This window comes from Argopecten irradians, chromosome 7, assembly GCF_041381155.1.
Source record: "Argopecten irradians isolate NY chromosome 7, Ai_NY, whole genome shotgun sequence".
Lineage (NCBI taxonomy): Eukaryota > Metazoa > Mollusca > Bivalvia > Pectinida > Pectinidae > Argopecten > Argopecten irradians.
The window spans coordinates 26,427,264-26,448,504 of record NC_091140.1 but is presented as its reverse complement, the minus strand read 5'-3'; the positions used below and the strand labels follow the sequence as shown (position 1 = coordinate 26,448,504).

Genomic DNA, 21,241 nt, shown 5'->3' with positions numbered 1-21,241 from the left:
TATAACAACAATGACAGTAACCCTTGGGATATCGAGGAAGGGATACCTACTGCAATGTTTCGCTTAGGGTGTCCAAAACTAAAGGACAGTTCTTCGAGATATTGTTGCCCATTGTTACGATTGGTGCAGCACATACCAATACAAGCAGGTAAAAGAAGCCTATACTAGACATGACTCGGACAATGCTCTGAAAATTGAAATATAGTGTAAACACGTTATTCATTAAATAACTATCATGATTTGGATACGAAGAAAGCCTTATTGCTTCGGAAAATAAAATTCTAATTAATGTTAAAATGGTTAATACGAGCCTGATGATATAAAACTAGCTAGTTTACATTAAGAAATAGCTTGGAACGCTAACTCATATATAAGAATAATTGGAGTAGTTACTTGTTACACTGTCATAGAGATGTTTAAAACATTATATTAGCATTAATATAAGCCTTTGAAGAATAGAACTAATCCTGATAGAAAAAAACTCTTCATATCGGCCATATCTTAGAACTTTTAATGGCTATAATAATAATAATTTACAAGTTCACTGCACCCCCAACTTGTGACCTTGTTGGCATTTATCAGTACCCTAAATGTCATCCGTTATTTTGAGGTTCTTTTTATTGAAAAAGTAGATGCGATCCCAGAGGTCGAGACTAAATGGAGACATAAATTCCACCAAAAAATGTTTTTCCTGTTTTCTTTTAACATCAATGTAATGTGTTAAAGCAAACCAACAATCCTAATAGTATCGAAACTGAGATTACTTACCTGAATCAAACGTTATAATAGGATGTTCCAAAGTTCAGAAATAGCGACAAATACTTAATACTAAAGCAAACTAGAGTGAAGAGTAAACGTGCGTTACGTGCGTTTTAACTTGGCATCAAGTGATCACGTGACAGAAGCAGCTGTAACGTAATTACTCTGTATACTATTTCATCAACAAATGTATACAAATTCATATTACACGAATGGACGAAAATGGGTATGGATTTCGAATCTTGAATTATCAAAATAATTTCCTGTGCAATGTTAAACTGTTAAGTAAATTACTAAACGTTGACAGGGATTTGAAAACTTTGATTTGAAAATTATATTAGAAAGTTCATATTCGAAATATTTTAGTTTAAGACACGTAGACCGTTGTACAGCGTCTATTATGAAATTCATTTAAATAATACACTGTAATTTTACCCTTACGTATGCATTTCAATCAGATCTAGTTTATGGGATAAGTACTAAGAAAAAAAATACAAACTTCAAAACACATAAAACACATATCTTCTTAAATCAAAAGAAGACAATGTATTTTCACTTAATATGAAGATATCAAGATATCAAGCAGAACAAGTAGGGAATGAATCTTTATTCCCGATATTATCGAGATTATATTCATTATAGTAAGTTGGTGATATACCTGTACCAAATCAATCTGGTCCCTTTCACCTCCTCATTCAAGCCTGCAGATCATCTTTTTTTTTTTTTTTTTTTTTTTTTGTAACAACGGACATTAAAGATGCTCCACCGCCAACAGGGCATAAATTATATTCATCATTTGAACAATAATTGGTGTATAATCGTGTATATATACGTCTAATTAGCACAAAAAATAACATGAAATAATTTAGTTTGCCTTTGGTGCATGCGCAATCAGTACTTCATTCCATATAGGATATAGTGTCACGAATTTTTTTCGGGATGCAATTTATTTTTTATATTTTTAACTTGAAGTGAAATTAGAAGCTCCAACTTTTCAATGGTGGTTATGGTGTTAAATAAGTAACTTTTGTTACTGAAGAAAAATACTTAATCGTCTGCTCCTGTTTTTGATAGAGAAAAATACCATTTGTCAGCGATGGAGCATCTTTAATGAATCAGACATTGTACTTTATTAAGTATAAGGCTATTTTCGTTTTCTGTTTTTTAAGACCTACAGTACAAATATGTGTACATAAATGTCTGTCCATGTTGAATGGTTTCGAGTTTTGATTTTGGATTTGATGTTGTTTTTGTTTTCATAAACCTTTACTTAAGCAAAACAGACAAAACATATATACATTTTGAATAGTCTCTTGGCCTCGTTAGGGAAACTGTGGAAATAGTTCTCATATTGCCTCGTTAAGGAAACTGTGATAGTGCGCTAGCTCTTACATTTCTCAAGCACCTGATAATATATACATATTCTACAGTTTGTAGTTTATGCATTTACATGTCATTAAGTATCTCTTAATGACGAAACAGCTTGGACATTTTATCGGTTGTGCCTAAAACTTGATCCTTCTGTGTGGTACATGTATCATCTTCAAAGATCGTTTGATGATAAGACGGCTCAGGCTCTCATTAAAATTCATGTAGTATGACTTAATATTGATAGATGCATACGGAGCCCATTAACTGATATGCTACACACTCATTTTATTTTAGTTTAACGAAATACTATTTCAATTTATCCAATGACAAAATGCCATTACTAAAATATCATAAATCAAATAGTATTTAATATTTACCTAGAAAAGGATTGATTTTTAATTATTTAGTATTATTTTTATGGTAAGGAGAACTGTTACCGTGGAAACTGGCATGAAGAGGAAAGTTTTCCCGGGCATAATATCTTTTGTATATCGAACTGTAAAATGCTACAAGTTCAAAAACATTAAACATTCGTAGAGTATCTAGGAAATGTCTGTATAAGAATTGATTATATTAATTAATGAACCTGATTTTGCCTCAGATGGGACAATTGGTTTGTTGACCGTTTATCAGCAGTCACGATATTTCATTGTTTCATACCACAAGGCTACATAGAGTTTGTTATCTCTGTGGCGTTTTTTGTACTCCCATCTTTGATTTGTTTAAAGACTTTGAAGAGGTCAGTTTTGTATTACGTAATTTCATCCGAAAAAAAGTAAAATGATTGTTTTATACTTCGTGATATGTACCCATCGTTTTAATATCAATCAAGTCAAACGAGCTTGTCATGGAAGAGACATGTTTTAAAAGTTTCAACTGAAATCATTTATAAAAACCTCCACGTATTATGGTAGTTTGAACAATTTCGGCATCAACACAACACAGGACAACTCTATCTTAGCGGCAACTTGATGTAGTTTCATTGTAAGCCTTACTACTTATGTAACCGTGTCTTTACTTACAAACAAAAACAATTCAAAGGTCGACGCTGAATCTGTACAATACCAATAATCCACTGAGTCCATTGGAACAGACGTATAGGTAGTAGCTGAAGCAGCTTGTGTATGAATTAAGAGACAGTCGTAAAATCAAATGATCACTATTCTCAGTCGGGCCAAGTTCATCGCCCACGTAAGTTCGACGGATGTATATAATACTATATCCATTGTCATACCAGGAATCAAGGCCAGTTTCCCATTAGTTGGGTTAACTCAGCGTAAAGCCTGGATTATAAGGACTTAGGCATGAGCCGTCCTAATTGTGCTATGTACGGATAACAGAGGCAGCAATTTCTTAGAACTCCTTTATTAATGACGTAAGAAATACATGTTACATAATACAGACGATACAAGGGACGTAAACTCGTACATACTTTAGACCAAGACTAGCTATTATATGACACCTCCCTTCCAACCAATTTACCTTATATATAAACTGTTAAAGATGGTTGTATTTCTTCTGCAGATCATTAATATAGGAGTGTGTTTATTATAGAATTACTATAGAAATATATGAAATAATTGAATCAATCTCGTAAATATACTGCAATGATATAACTTATTTCGTGTTTTAAATGATTCAAAGACTTCAAACAGTCAAATATGGAAAATACTTGAAATTTGAAATACCAATTAACCAGTATTTGACATATATTTCATGAACAATATCGAACACTTAAACATATGTTCCTACACGAGTTTGTTACAAGTCATGGGGATTATCTAGTTCCAATAGCGTTTTGGTTTGATAATTGCCCTACCACTCACTCGACTTGTTTTTTGTTCACGTTGGTCATTTGGTGTAAGTTCCTTGGATACCGATGTAACCATAGCAAGCGCTCGCGAAGTATCGCGGTGTGTTTCTCAGGTTTAATAAAGATATTTCAGGATTACAATTATCCTCCCTTGCCTTTTTATAGCTTTTTTGCAGTTTGAACGGTTCTCTCCGCAAACCCATTGCTCTGCAGGTAGTTTGATGAAGAGGTAACATGTTTGTTTTGTACTTATTCATGAATGCTTGAAATTCACCTGATGAATATTCCGGTCCAATTTCAGAAACTCCATGGCGCGCAAAGTGTGACTTCATGTGTTGTATCACTATACAACTTCTAAAAATAGGAATTTTTGAAACCTCAAAATACTTTGAGTAGTAATCAGCCAAAATCATGTATTTATCACTGCCAAGGTAGAATATATCACTTGCTAACTTTTCCCATGGCCTATCAGGAATTTCTTCCTGCACAATTGGTTCCTTTTGCTGATAATTCCTGTGTTTTTTTTTAATATTTCACAATTTTCAATTTTGCTCTGAATGTCCTTTGACATTTCTACCCAGACTGGACTTTGCTAATTCTAGCCACTCTGTAATTCCAACGTGTCCAGTGTGGACCTTATTGATCATTTTGTTAATTAGTGACTTCGGAGTCACTATCCTATCAACTTTCATGAGGAGATCATCACATTAATTAAACCCATCACGAATATTCCAATGCACATCCAGATCTTCGGAAGCATCTACCTTGGTTTCCGGCCATTCATATGTCACGTGGTGTTTTACTCTTGACAATACTGGATCCTTATCTACTTCTTCACAAATTCATCCGTTTTCTCCGTTGAGACACTAACAAATGTATGTATTTGGAATTCTTCTGTTTCTGCCTGATCCGTCAGCTTTGTGTACCTCTTTCCCACGTACGTATTACACACTTATGTTATATTTTTGGAGTTTGAGCATCATTCTCTGTATCCTTGGTGGAGCCTAGATAAGAAATTTCTTGAACAGACTCTCCAATGGGTTATGGTATGTTTGTACATGTAAAGTCTCTTTACCGCAGATATGTTGGTGGAACTCGGTTGCTCCAAATACAATGGCCAGCATCTTCTTCTCTCTGTTTGAGCGTAATTCCTTTCTGCCAAACTAAGGGATCTTGACGCAAATGCTATTGATTTGCCTCTCTGTATCAGGTAACCTCAAATCCTGAGGAAGATGCGTCGACAGAAATTGTAATTTCCTCACACTTATTATAGTATTGTAGCACAGGGACTCGGGAAATGAGTCTTTTCAAGCGCTCAAGTGCTTGCTGATGCTTATGATCCCAGTGCCAGCACACATCTAACTAACATTGCTTACCTGAATTAAGCGCTATAATACATGAAAGATGTTCCAGAGTTTAGAGGTAGCGATAAAAAATTCAAACTAGAGTGAAGAGTAAGCATGCGTTACGTGCGTTTTAACTTGGCATAACGTGATCACGTGACAGAAGCAGCTGTAACGTAATTACTCTGTATACTGTTTCATCAACAAATGTATACAAATTTAGATTACAAGAATGGACGAAAATGGGTATTAAAATTAGTCTTTAATTATCAAAATAATTCCCCCACACGTTTAAACTGTGTAATAAACTACTAATCGATAGTGATTTTACATAAGCCTGTTAGGGTCACATTGAAAAAAATATTATGTCGTTATAACGACTTAGCTATGTCATTATAACGAATTAACTATGTGGTAATAACGACCTACCTATGTCATAACAACGACATAGTATGTCGAAATAACGACTTAGCTATGTCGATATAAGGAATTAGTATGTCGTAATAACGACATAGCTAAGCCGTTATAACGACATACAAATGTGCTAAGTAGTTATAACAAGATACTAAAAGGGAAGTCGTTATAACGACATAGCTAAGTCGTTATTACGACGTAAGTAAATCGTTATTACAAGATACTTTGTCGTTATTACAAGATACTAAGTCGTTATTTCGACATAGCTAAGTCGTTATAACGAAATAATAAGTCGTTATTACGACACAACAAGTCGTTAAAACGACTTAGATAAGTCGTTATTACGAGAAACAAGGTCGTTTTATGACATAGCTAAGTCGTTATTACGAGATACTTATTCGTTGTTACGACGTAACTGAGTCGTTATAACGAGATATTTTGTCGTTATTATGACATTCTAAGTCGCTATAACGACATAATATTTTTTCAATGTGACCCTTCAAGGCTTCCGTAGATTTTAAAACGTTTATTTGAAAGTCATATTTGAAATGCTTCCGTTAGTTTAAGATACGCAAAATGCTGAACAGCGTCAATTATAATCTTCATTTGTTTGTTAATTATAGTTTTACCCTTTGGTAAACATTTCAATCAGATGTATGTTTATGGGTTAAACATTTCAAATCACATGACTTATGGGATCAAAAGAAAACATTTATCATCACTTATGGCGATATCCAATAATCCACTGCTAACAATTCGAAAGTCGACAAAACAAGTATTCTCAGTATCTCGCATTTTTCAATCACCTGATAATATATGCATTTAGATGTCATTAAGTATTTCTCGATGGTGAACACAGCTTGGGCATTTTATCGGTTATAACTAACATTTACTTAATCCTTCTGTGTGGTATCTTCTACAAAGATCTCTTGATGATTAGACAGCTCAGGTTCAAATAAAATTACCATAAATAAATAAAGTACAGATTTCTTGGTCTAGTTTTTCAAACGGTTATTAGGCTAATCAAAACTGAACGGCGATTTTAAAATCAAGATAAGTCTCTTGTATAACTAGATATGTCTGTTCGTATCAACATAATAAAATTACGTTGCTTCCACATGAATCAGTTTTTTCCTCATCTCGCACAGTGGCATTCATTACTTTAGGCCAACTTATGGAAGAAAATCGGTTTCTCCGAAATAGAAATTGTTAATTTTCCTGTGAAGTGACTATACATTCTGTCATACAGGCCAGAAACCCAGACTTTTTAACTTAATAAGAAAATAATTTTGTTGATAATTTATTTTCAATAAAATAATAGAGTAATAGGTGTCCATCAAAAAAACCGTTATTTCCAAATTACAGCAATAGTAGTTCCTTTACCTTCACCATTTATGTATTTCTTATTGATACAATAATCTATTTAGAAATATGCATTCACAGAGCAAATTAATATCAGCTCCTTTATTACACTAAGCCAGAAACATACCATATAGCCGGTTATTTTCGCGAATCAAAATTTTCACGATTTGATCTGAAAACGAGAAAATCATATGTTAGCAATTTTATATTTTTCGCGATATGGATTTGAATGTAGATATCATTCAACCAGATCTCAATATATCGCGGATCAAAATTTTACGATCACAACAATGATGTTCCGCTTAATCGCGATAATATTATCCCCGCAAAAATATCCGACCATGCGATATATTTGAGTGATTGACAACTATGCCATTTTACGATCGTCAGATGTACTCGTACATGTGCCTTGGTGGTTTTCTCTAGTCCCCCTTTTATGCTACTATCCTAAAATGCACGCGCGGTGTTACATGTGCAGAACACGTTTCTTCCTCAACAAAAGATTCCTTATTATCAGTGTCATTAATCCCACCCACTGTTAAGGTTTTATTTACAGGGATAGCATAACTTCGCAAAGTGTATTTTTTCATAATAATTCGCTACATTTCATATTATACGGTGATTCCAGGATTCCTTTAATGTACATTGCAGCAGTTCTATTAAAATCATAATATAAAGAAATGTTTTGAAAAACTTGAAAACTTGTGACATTATCAACAAAACCACAAGTATGTACTGTTTAGACAGATGGGTACGTAGCTATATCGGCACATATTTCGTAGGTGATTATCGAAGTCGAATATTTGAAGGTGATCCTACCAACTTCAACTCATCAATGTTTTACCGTACACCAATCATTCTAACACACAAATGGGGAAAAAACAAATATGAATAATGAATTTATTCGGTAACAAAGCGTCGATATTATGTAATATGCATTATGTACAAATAACTTTCTTTATATGAAACTAGTGTATATTTCTAGTATGTGAAATGTTGATTTATGAATCTCCTAATGGGAACGAAATAAAGATTGGCTGTTTGAAAATAGACTAATGGTAAATCACGACGATTTAATGTGACAATGTGATGCTAAGTCTTAGAGAGATCCCTGTTTTAAAACTAGTGCTATTTTGTACTCTATATATTATAACAAATGATTTCACGGCCTAGACTGTGCTCTAGTTCATAATATTAAACCCGAGGTGGTGGTAATCAAACAAATGTTATATTGCACGAGGACCGAAGGCCGAGTGCAATATAATATTGTTGATTTTCCATTCTCACGAGGTGTAAATTATTATGAACTAGTGCACAGTAAACCATGTAATATTTGTTTAATTACATACATCACCAGTTTTTCTAGTTGAATATTATTAATAAAAGCAATACGACAATCACTTAACACAAAAGTCATTCAGCAGGTACCGTACGGAAAAAGCTTAAAATCCTATTGAAGATTGACATATAAAACACTGTACGTCAAAAGTTGTAACACCGGTTAGGATGTCCTTATTGTGTCTTTTTTAACAATATAAGGACCTGCATGCAGCCTGTTTGATCTAATAACATTCGCCGATGGTCCGTCCTCTACTTCGAATAAACGTCCTACATGACGAGCTTGTTTCGAGATGCTATAAAGCTACGCGAAATTGAACAGTGAACCTTTGTGGACGTCAAAAAAAGTAACTCACTTGTTACGCGCGATTCCTCGGAGGAGGTTTTCTATGAGGACAAAACTAGACAATAACAGCGAGGTGTTCACTAAAGCCGTGCTTAATATAACATCTCGAACCGTTTGCAATATATCCGTTTCATGGGGAGCGTGCACAATATTAAACTTCGAACCGTGCATTATAACAAGTTTACTATTGAACGGTCGGTGTAATAGTTAGAAATATTATAGTGCTATTTTGTACTCCTATAGCGTATGATATTATATGACTTCTGAGGTGTAATTGAGCATAATTTTAATAAGTTGATAAAAAGTGTGTGGGCCCTAAACCTTAGGTATTGCTGTTGAGTCGTTCTCCTCCTTTGTGTTGCCTGTAAATCGCTGCAAAATATGCCAAACATTTTACATGTCAATTGAAGAGCGTCCACAGCGTTCAGTACCTATTTCTCTCACCAAATACCGTATAGCCAAGATATGTTTGCGGCTTCGCGCGATACATTAAAACAAACTGAACTTCCCCATGTTCTGTAAAGTTGAAATGATGACGTAAAAATTTTAGAATTTTAGCTTTGTTATATAATAACGTTAACTTTGAAATGACGGCGGGATATTCCCGAGTATCCAGAATTTATCCGATGTGTTCTGTACATAGTCTTAAATGAATTAGAGAGTTAGGCTTGGCAGTTGTCCTGTAATGTGTGATTAATTAGCCGTTTCAGTGTTCTTACGGCAATTAGGACGACTATGACATCAATCCTGTTACATTATAGAATGGAAAATATCATCTTTCATAAAAGGTATTGAAGTAAATTACCAGAAGGTATTCACAATTATCACACATGAATTTTTATCTCATATGCCACAAAGGATATATATGTAGAGCAATCATAATCAAGAGCATAATCAATCCTAAGTAATGTCAAATTCTTTCGAAAAATACATGTTGTAAATTGATAATTGATGTTAAAATTTATTCACACATGTTCAAAGCACTTTAGAAATTTATCCCAAAATTCTCTCTGATATTGATATGATCGCGATAATTTGATCTGCGAAATATTGAGAAATGGTTGAACGATATATAAACTTAAATCCATACAGCGACAAATTTAAGACCGCCAAAATGGGATTTTCTCGTTTTTAGATATCAGCTTTGATTTTTAGTGTCTATAGCGTGTACTAGGAGAGTTTGTTTGACCCGAGTCGACTTCACAAAAGCACATTTTGACCTTGTTATGCAAATTTACGAGTCAACAGTAATACCTAAGGTTAGGCCTGATGCATACACACTTTTTATTTATTTATATTCAAGTATACAAAACAATTGGTATATTAAAAGTATCTTACAGGAGTGTTCATTTTCTATGATATTTTATGAAACGAGTCTAAGCAGTTTTTATTGTTGCGAGCCTTGGCGAGCAAAAATTAAAACTTCGAAACAAGTTTCATAAAATCTAATATGAAATGAACACAAATTTAAAATACTTTTTATCACATAACTCGAATTACCTACATAACAAAAAGTATTCCGAAAAAAGACCGCCATTTTGTACCGCCGTCCTCGTAATCCTGACGTCACGTCATGGTTTTTTTACGTCATTTTATTGTTTCTGTCTGACGTCACAATAAATTTCCAGCCAATGAAAATCGCTCCAGGTCATATTACACTAGAGACATATGCAAAAATATTAGACGGACACAATCACCAGATATCAGGCGGATTATGTGATGAATAGGCATACATAGTATCATTAGTCTGAAACTTTAATCAGTGCCATTGGAACGATAATATATCTTGCAACATATTGTAGACAGCTACATGCTTGTAATGTATGTTCTGAAGAGAGAGAAAGCTCTTTGTCAATAACGCAGAAGGTCCCTGTTAGTTTCATGTCTCATGAACAGTTTTAATAAACCGAATGATAAAATCTACTGCTTTATCCACGATCTACAGCAAAATAAAATATGGCATGTTAAAGAGCAAGCTATACAATATATATGGTGTTCCGTATATAAACAAATACAGAGATGTTTGAAGAAATATTCAAACATTCGATCAATGTCTATATTTAATCCAGTTACAGTTGTCACATATTATTCTCAATGTTGACGCTGCAATGTCGGATAACTTTGGCTTCCTTCAAAAGTGAAACCCATTTTACTATATTAAAAGTTTATTTACTTGATTTTTTCAATCAAAATTGCCCATCCCCATCTTGTCTTCGATTTAATTCTACCTCTGCATGATTTATAACAGGTTTTTTTTTTTAATTCTTCTAAATCACGATAACACGAAGATATAAGCAAAGATGTTGACTGTAATATATTGTAATCACGGAAAATGTTTACACACAATCACATATTAATAACTATGTTTTCTTTTTGTCTTTAGATTTATTTGTCATACTCAATCTTCTTTTGACATGACATATATTCCATAAAGGTTTTTTTTTTAGATGAAAAACGTAAACTCAGAAGGAGAAGATAACGGGGAGCTTCAACGGCTTTCGTAAGATATGACGTTATCCGATGAGATTGAAATTATCTTTACTAGCAACAGACATTTTACTAATTAGAATGTTCATAAAACCTGCATTTATGCTTTCGCCATTTCGCAGTATTACAAATAATAATAATTCGTTGTCTTCTATCATCAGAGTTACTTCCTTTCGTTTTACTCTGTCATAAAATATGTATTTAACCGAATTTCTGCACAACATTTCATCAATCATTTCCTAGTAACTACATGTACCTACTATTGTTTACTCCAGATCTAAAGCGACCTATATGATTTTTGTATTAAGTTTCTGGATTGAAGAATCACCTCCGTCCCATGTACAACATCTCATGAACGTTAATAGCAGCTGTTGTCAGGCAGTCGGTCCAGCTAGATTCGTACGTAAGGACGTAGAGCTATTGTGAGAGCAATGGAATGTCACCAATAGATCCGCACATTATCATAAAATTCTCCACAGTCGAACTTTAAACCATGAAGATATTCGTCTCTCCAAACAGTTTATTATCTTACTGCAAGACTCTCCGTACCTGAAATGTCTCTCAAAAAAGTTTATTATGATACTCGGACACCTCTCCGTACCTGATACGTCTCCCCCCCCCCCCCCAAAAAAAAAAAAAAAAAAAAAACCAAAAAAAAAAAACAAAAAAAAACTGTCATACTGATGATACTTCGAATCTTTCTCCAACACGTTTACTGTCATACTCCGAATCTCTCCGTATCTGATACGTCTTCTGTTCAGTGTTTATAGCTGGAAATAAAATAAACAGCAAAATGCACTGTATAGATAATTGAATTGCATTTATCAGTCATGGACCTTTGTTGTTCCAACCTGGTAGAATTAAATATTAACCGATAAAACAATAATATGTGGACCGAATCGTATCAACGTTTATGTATTTCCGATAACCAGATAATTATATAAGTCACTAAGTCACCCGAGTAATTGATGGTAGTGCATTGATAGGATGTTAGATGGAACAGGCGTTATTACTAGATAACTGGATACATCTCACTTCTTTTATTGTCTATCACAAACGACATTTGTGTAAGAAGCATTGGATAAGCGTACCCTACACAATTTTCTGGTCCAACTTAGTGCTTCGACCCAGCAGTTAAATTACTGGATAATTTATTTTTACTTTTTTAAAGGCTGTACAATAGTGTTAAAAAATACGCTAAAATATTGATACGTACATAATACAATTTAACCCTTGTTTTAGAATGATCATCCATTTATTTATCATTAGAGATTGACAATACTGTGATAATCATACCCTAACAAACAAAATTGATCATCGACGTTAGTCATTTTAGCCTATGCAAGTATTTCCGTTACAGATATACTGTCATTGCCATTCGTCGGTAATATTGGTTTAACATACATTATATATACCAACTCACGTTTGATATTTTTAACACATAAACTCGTAATCAAAGTGGGCTAATGCTGTGATACTGATGTGAGAGCATGGTGTCCACGTGTTTTCCAACAGTATTTTAAACGAAGTTTTCACCTTTTCGTCCTCAAGTTTCGTTCTCCAGATTTTTTTATATTCTTTTCGTAGGTTGCATTAGATATTGCTTAATATAGATACCAACTATGTGAAGTAATTTGCAGAATAAGTACTTAATAATTAATGAATGATTTTGTTTGATTTGTTTTTGTTGAGTTGGTCTCTCTATCAATGCATGAAAATAGTCATTTTAACTATTAATGCGGCTTTATGGACAAACCCATACATGTTTGAAATTTAAAAAAAAAAGTACCCGGAGAAAACCCACCGATCATCGGTCAGTGTCTGGCAACTGCCCCATGTTATTTGAGGTTACGAATCAGAGGTAGAGTCCCCTATGGCTATTAGTAGTCAAAATGAATATTGGAACAATTACAAAACCATTGAGCGTACGATGTTTTTGTCATCTTACCGGGTCTATATGGTATGTCATCTTACCGGGTCTATATGGTCTGTCATCTTACCGGGGTCTATATGGTATGTCATCTTACCGGGTCTATATGGTCTGTCATCTTACCGGGTCTATATGGTCTGTCATCTTACCAGGTCTATATGGTCTGTCATCTTACCGGGTCTATATGGTCTGTCATCTTACCGGGTCTATATGGTCTGTCATCTTACCGGGTCTATATGGTCTGTCATCTTACCGGGTCTATATGGTCTGTCATCTTACCGGGTCTATATGGTCTGTCATCTTACCGGGTCTATATGGTCTGTCATCTTACCGGGTCTGTCATATGGGTCTATGTCTGTCATCTTACCGGGTCTATATGGTCTGTCATCTTACCGGGTCTATATGGTCTGTCATCTTACCGGGTCTATATGGTCTGTCATCTTACCGGGTCTATATGGTCTGTCATCTTACGGGTCTATATGGTCTGTCATCTTACCGGGTCTATATGGTCTGTCATCTTAACGGGTCTATATGGTCTGTCATCTTACCGGGTCTATATGGTCTGTCATCTTACCGGTCTATATGGTCTGTCATCTTACCGGGTCTATATGGTCTGTCATCTTACCGGGTCTATATGGTCTGTCATCTTACCGGGTCTATATGGTCTGTCATCTTACCGGGTCTATATGGTCTGTCATCTTACCGGGTCTATATGGGTCATGTATCTTAAACGGGTCTATATGGTACTTACGGGTCTATATGGTCTGTCATCTTACCGGGTCTATATGGTCTGTCATCTTACCGGGTCTATATGGTCTGTCATCTTATCTTATGGTCCATCTTACACGGGTCTATATGGTCTGTCATCTTACCGGGTCTATATGGTCTGTCATCTTACCGGGTCTATATGGTCTGTCATCTTACCGGGTCTATATGGTCTGTCATCTTACCGGGTCTATATGGTCTGTCATCTTACCAGGTCTATATGGTCTGTCATCTTACCGGGTCTATATGGTGTCTGTCATCTTACCGGGTCTATATGGTCTGTCATCTTACCGGTCTATATGGTCTGTCATCTTACCGGGTCTATATGGTCTGTCATCTTACCGGGTCTATATGGTAATGTCATCTTACTGGTCTATATGGTATGGTCTGTCATCTTACCGGGTCTATATGGTCTGTCATCTTACCGGGTCTATATGGTCTGTCATCTTACCGGGTCTATATGGTCTGTCATCTTACCGGTCTATGTGGTCTGTCATCTTACCGGGTCTATATGGTCTATCATCTTACCGGTTGGTATGTCATCTTATGGTCTATATCGGTCTGTCATCTACCGGGTCTATATGGTCTGTCATCTTACCGGGTCTATATGGTCTGTCATCTTACCGGGTCTATATGGTCTGTCATCTTACCGGGTCTATATGGTCTATGTCATCTTACCGGGTCTATATGGTCTGTCATCTTACCGGGTCTATATGGTCTGTCATCTTACCGGGTCTATATGGTATGTCATCTTACCGGGTCTATATGGTCTGTCATCTTACCGGGTCTATATGGTCTGTCATCTTAACCGGGTCTATATGGTATGTCATCTTACCGGGTCTATATGGTCTGTCATCTTACCGGGTCTATATGGTCATGTCATCTTACCGGGTCTATATGTATGTCATCTTACCGGGTCTATATGGTCTGTCATCTTACCGGGTCTATGTGGTCTGTCCATCTTACCAGGGTCTATATGGTATGTCATCTTACCGGGTCTATATGGTCTGTCATCTTACCGGTGTCTATATGGTCTGTCATCCTTACCGGTTCTATCATGGTATGTCATCTTACCGGGTCTATTATGGTCTGTCATCTTACCGGTCTATATGGTCTGTCATCTTACCGGGTCTATATGGTCTGTCATCTTACCGGGTCTATATGGTATGTCTCTACCGGGTCTAATATGGTCTGTCATCTTACCAGGGTCTATATGGTCTGTCATCTTACCGGGTCTATATGGTATGTCATCTTACCGGGTCTATATGGTCTGTCATCTTACCGGTCTATATGGTCTGTCATCTTACCGGGTCTATATGGTATGTCATCTTACCGGGTCTATATGGTCTGTCAATTCTTACCGGGTCTATATGGTCTGTCATCTTACCGGGTCTATATGGTCTGTCATCTTACCGGGTCTATATGTGTCTGTCATCTTAACCCGGGTCTATATGGTCTGTCATCTTACCTGGTCTATATGGTTCTGTCATCTTACCGGGTACTATATGGTCTGTACTGTCATCTTACCCGGTCTCTATATGGTCTGTTCATCTTACCGGGTCTATATGGTCTATGTCATCTTAACGGGTCTATATGGTATGTCATCTTACCGGTCTATATGGTCTGTCATCTTCACCGGGTCTCTATATGGTCTGTCATCTTACGCGGTGTCTATGGTACATGTCCATCTTAAAAACGGGTCTATATGGTCTGTCATCTTACCTGGGTCTATATGGTACTGTCATCTTACAGGGTCTATATGGTCTGTCATCTTACCGGTCTATATGGTCTGGCTCATCTTACCGGGTCTATATGGTCCATGTCATCTTACCGGGTCTATATGGTCTCGTCATCTTACCGGGTCTATATGGTCTGTCATCTTACCGGGTCTATATGGTATGTCATCTTACCGGGTCTATATGGTCTATCATCTACCGGGTCTATATGGTCTGTCATCTTACCGGGTCTATATGGTCTGTCATATCTTACCGGGTTCGATATATGGTATGTCATCATTTACAGGGTCTATATGGTCTGTCATCTTACTTAGGGTCTATATGGTATGTCATCTTACCGGGTCTATATGGTATGTCCATCTTACCGGTCTATATGGTCTGTCATCTTACCGGGTCTATATGGTATGTCTATCTACCGGGTCTATATGGTTATGTCATCTTACCGGGTCTATAATGGTCTGTCATCTTACCGGGTCTATATGGTATGTCATCTTATTAGGGTCTATATGGTATTATTTTTATGTAAAAAAATACCGGGTCTATGTGGTCTGTCATCTTACGTAGGTCTATATGGTCGCCTGTACATTCTTACCGGGTCTATATGGTATGTCATCTTACCAGTCTATATGGTCAGTCATCTTACGGGGTCTATGTGGTATGTCACCTTACCGGGTCTATATGGTATGTCATCTTACGGGTCTATATGGTCTGTCATCTTAACCGGGTCTATGTGGTCTGTCATCTTACCGGGTCTATATGGTATGTCATCTTACCGGGTCTATATGGTCTGTCATCTTACCGGGTCTATATGGTCTGTCATCTTACCGGGTCTATATGGTCTGTCATCTTACCAGGTCTATATGGTACTGTCATCTTACCGGGTCTATGTGGTCTGTCATCTTACCGGTCTCTATATGTCTGTCATCTTACCTGGGATCTATATGGTCTGTCATATGGTTACACGGATCTATATGGTTCTGTCATCTTACCGGGTCCTATATGGTATGTCATCTTACCGGGTCTATATGTCTGTCTCTTACCGGGTCTATCTTCACCTTACAGGGTCTATATGGTATGTCATCTTACCGGGTCTATATGGTCTGTCATCTTACCGGATCTATATGGTCTGTCATCTTACCGGGTCTATATGGTCTTAATCTTACCAGGGTCTATATGGTCTGTCATCTTACCGGGCTCTATATGGTCTGTTCATCTTACGGGTCTATATGGTCTTGTCACTCTTACCGGGTCTATATGGTATGTCATCATCTTACCGGGTCTATATGGTCTGTCATCTTACCGGTCTATATGGTCTGTCATCTTACCGGGTCTATATGGTCTGTCATCTTACCGGGTCTATATGGTCTGTCATTCTTACCGGGTCTATATGGTCTGTCATCTTACCGGGTCTATATGGTCTGTCATCTTACCGGGTCTATATGGTACTGTCATCTTACCGGGGTCTATATGGTCTGTCATCTTACCTATATGGTCTATCATCTTACGGTCTGTAGTCATTTTACCGGTCTATATGGTCTGTCATCTTACCGGGTCTATATGGTCTGTCATCTTACCGGGTCTATATGGTCTGTCATCTTACCGGGTCTATACCGGGTCTATATGGTCTGTCATACTTATATGGGTCTATATGGTCTGTCATCTTACCGGGTCTATATGGTCTGTCATCTTAACCGGGTCTATATGGTCTGTCATCTTACCGGGTCTATATGGTATGTCATCTTACCGGGTCTATATGGTCTGTCATCTTACCGGGTCTATATGGTCTGTCATCTTACCGGGTCTATATGGTATGTCATCTTACCGGTCTATATGGTCTGTCATCTTACCGGGTCTATATGGTCTGTCATCTTACCGGGTCTATATGGTCTGTCATCTTACCGGGTCTATATGGTCTGTCATCTTACCGGGTCTATATGGTCTGTCATCTTACCGGGTCTATATGGTACATGTAATGTCATCTTACCGGGTCTATATGGTCTGTCATCTTACGGGTCTATATGGTTGTCATCTTACCGGGTCTATATGGTCTGTCATCTTACCGGGTCTATATGGTCTGTCATCTTACCGGGTCTATTATGGTCTGTCATCTTACCGGGTCTATATGGTCTGTCATCTTACCGGTCTATATGGTCTGTCATCTTACCGGGTCTATATGGTCTGTCATCTTACCGGGTCTATATGGTCTGTCATCTTACCGGGTCTATATGGTCTGTCATCTTACCGGGTCTATATGGTCTGTCATCTTACCGGGTCTATATGGTCTGTCATCTTACCGGGTCTATATGGTATGTCATCTTACCGGGTCTATATGGTCTGTCATCTTACCGGGTCTATATGGTCTGTCATCTTACCGGGTCTATATGGTCTGTCATCTTACCGGGTCTATATGGTCTGTCATCTTACCGGGTCTATATGGTCTGTCATCTTACCGGGTCTATATGGTCTGTCATCTTACCGGGTCTATATGGTCTGTCATCTTACCGGGTCTATATGGTCTGTCATCTTACCGGTCTATATGGTACATGTATGTCATCTTACCGGGTCTATATGGTCTGTCATCTTACCGGGTCTATATGGTCTGTCATCTTACCGGGTCTATATGGTATGTCATCTTACCGGGTCTATATGGTCTGTCATCTTACCGGGTCTATATGGTCTGTCATCTTACCGGGTCTATATGGTCTGTCATCTTACCGGGTCTATATGGTCTGTCATCTTACCGGGTCTATATGGTCTGTCATCTTACCGGGTCTATATGGTATGTCATCTTACCGGGTCTATATGGTATGTCATCTTACCGGGTCTATATGGTCTGTCATCTTACCGGGTCTATATGGTCTGTCATCTTACCGGGTCTATATGGTATGTCATCTTACCGGGTCTATATGGTATGTCATCTTACCGGGTCTATATGGTCTGTCATCTTACCGGGTCTATATGGTCTGTCATCTTACCGGGTCTATATGGTCTGTCATCTTACCGGGTCTATATGGTCTGTCATCTTACCGGGTCTATATGGTCTGTCATCTTACCGGGTCTATATGGTCTGTCATCTTACCGGGTCTATATGGTCTGTCATCTTACCGGTCTATATGGTCTGTCATCTTACCGGGTCTATATGGTCTGTCATCTTACCGGGTCTATATGGTCTGTCATCTTACCGGTCTATATGGTCTGTCATCTTACCGGGTCTATATGGTCTGTCATCTTACCGGGTCTATATGGTCTGTCATCTTACCGGGTCTATATGGTCTGTCATCTTACCGGGTCTATATGGTCTGTCATCTTACCGGGTCTATATGGTCTGTCATCTTACCGGGTCTATATGGTCTGTCATCTTACCGTTCTATATGGTACATGTATGTCATCTTACCGGGTCTATATGGTCTGTCATCTTACCGGATCTATATGGTCTGTCATCTTACCGGATCTATATGGTCTGTCATCTTACAGGGTCTATATGGTCTGTCATCTTACCGGTCTATATGGTATGTCATCTTACCGGGTCTATATGGTCTGTCATCTTACCGGATCTATATGGTCTGTCATCTTACCGGGTCTATATGGTCTGTCATCTTACCGGGTCTATATGGTCTGTCATCTTACCGGGTCTATATGGTCTGTCATCTTACCGGGTCTATATGGTCTGTCATCTTACCGGGTCTATATGGTCTGTCATCTTACCGGGTCTATATGGTCTGTCATCTTACCGGGTCTATATGGTCTGTCATCTTACCGGGTCTATATGGTATGTCATCTTACCGGGTCTATATGGTCTGTCATCTTACCGGGTCTATATGGTCTGTCATCTTACCGGGTCTATATGGTCTGTCATCTTACCGGGTCTATATGGTCTGTCATCTTACCGGGTCTATATGGTCTGTCATCTTACCGGGTCTATATGGTCTGTCATCTTACCGGGTCTATATGGTCTGTCATCTTACCGGGTCTATATGGTCTGTCATCTTACCGGGTCTATATGGTCTGTCATCTTACCGGGTCTATATGGTCTGTCATCTTACCGGGTCTATATGGTCTGTCATCTTACCGGGTCTATATGGTCTGTCATCTTACCGGGTCTATATGGTCTGTCATCTTACCGGGTCTATATGGTCTGTCATCTTACCGGGTCTATATGGTCTGTCATCTTACCGGGTCTGTATGGTATGTCATCTTACCGGGTCTATATGGTCTGTCATCTTACCGGGTCTATATGGTATGTCATCTTACCGGGTCTATATGGTCTGTCATCTTACCGGGTCTATATGGTCTGTCATCTTACCGGGTCTATATGGTCTGTCATCTTACCGGGTCTATATGGTCTATCATCTTACCGGGTCTATATGGTCTGTCATCTTACCGGGTCTATATGGTCTGTCATCTTACCGGGTCTATATGGTCTGTCATCTTACCGGGTCTATATGGTATGTCATCTTACCGGGTCTATATGGTATGTCATCTTACCGGGTCTATATGGTATGTCATCTTAACGGGTCTGTATGGTCTATCATCTTACCGGGTCTATATGGTATGTCATCTTACTGGGTCTATATGGTCTAAGTGGGATGCACAGACAATCAATTATAAATGTCCAACATCGATTGTTGTATTACATAATGCTTTTTATATATCATTGAGAGCGGGGTTGAGGGTGGGTATAGGAAGTTAGGGATAGATTTGGGGATGAAGAAGAGGACTGAGGATGATGGTGGGGATGGTGAGTGGGCGAAATGAAAGGGAAATGGATATAGAGTGACGAGGAGTTGGGGAAGGGAATGGTGATTGGGGTTTAGGTGATAAATATAATAAAGCGCTCAATGTGGCTGCAAGAGCTCAGTGACCCTGTCAACTAAGTGCCACCTCTACCGAGACCCTTACCCCACGTACAAATACATTTATCCGTTACACGTATTACCGTAATTTCGCATACTCCACAATAAAGCCCCTCGAAGCACGAGATACTCTGTGAATCAATACTATATACTCATTATAATTTTCAAAGTCAGTTCACCGGCACATGACGACAGTGGCCCTCAATGACGTAAACATGGGTCACTGAATTACGCAAACAAAATGTCGCTTTCATAAATAAGTAGATCATGGAAAGTTCGAAGTACACACCTTACATAATTCTTCTGTTATTGCCTGTCCAACAGCGATTGTTGTACCATAAAATGTCAAATTATTATTGATGCATATTACTTTATCATTGAGCGAAATATACTTAGCTAACTACTTTTACAAGTGTTACCACAGTTACGTTAGTGGTATCAGCATTATATCTACCACATCCAGGTTTAACTGGGAAAAAATCCGTTTATATTACGTCAATGCAACCGCACATGACGACGGTAACCCTTAATGACGTAAACAATTGTCATTGAATTACGCAATCAAAACGTCGCCTCCATAAACAGGCAAGTCGAGTAAAGTTCGAAGCACTTTGTGTAAGTCCGCTGTCATTGCCCTCGTTAGAATATATGTCCATTGACCGAAGTGTGTGACGTCACGTGACACATTAAAGATAAAAATATTATACTGATCAAGAGGAGATAG

At 37.6% G+C, this 21,241-nt stretch overlaps 1 protein-coding gene across 1 annotated transcript in view; it reads right to left on the bottom strand.

Annotated features, from left to right (window-relative positions):
* LOC138327996 (uncharacterized) overlaps positions 1–21,241 on the bottom strand; it is a 30,832-nt gene that overhangs the window by 7,369 nt on the left and 2,222 nt on the right. Inside the window, exon 2 of the mRNA XM_069274547.1 lies at positions 51–187. Coding sequence (XP_069130648.1) covers positions 51–187 — 137 coding nt within the window. The remainder of the gene's footprint in view (positions 1–50; positions 188–21,241) is intronic.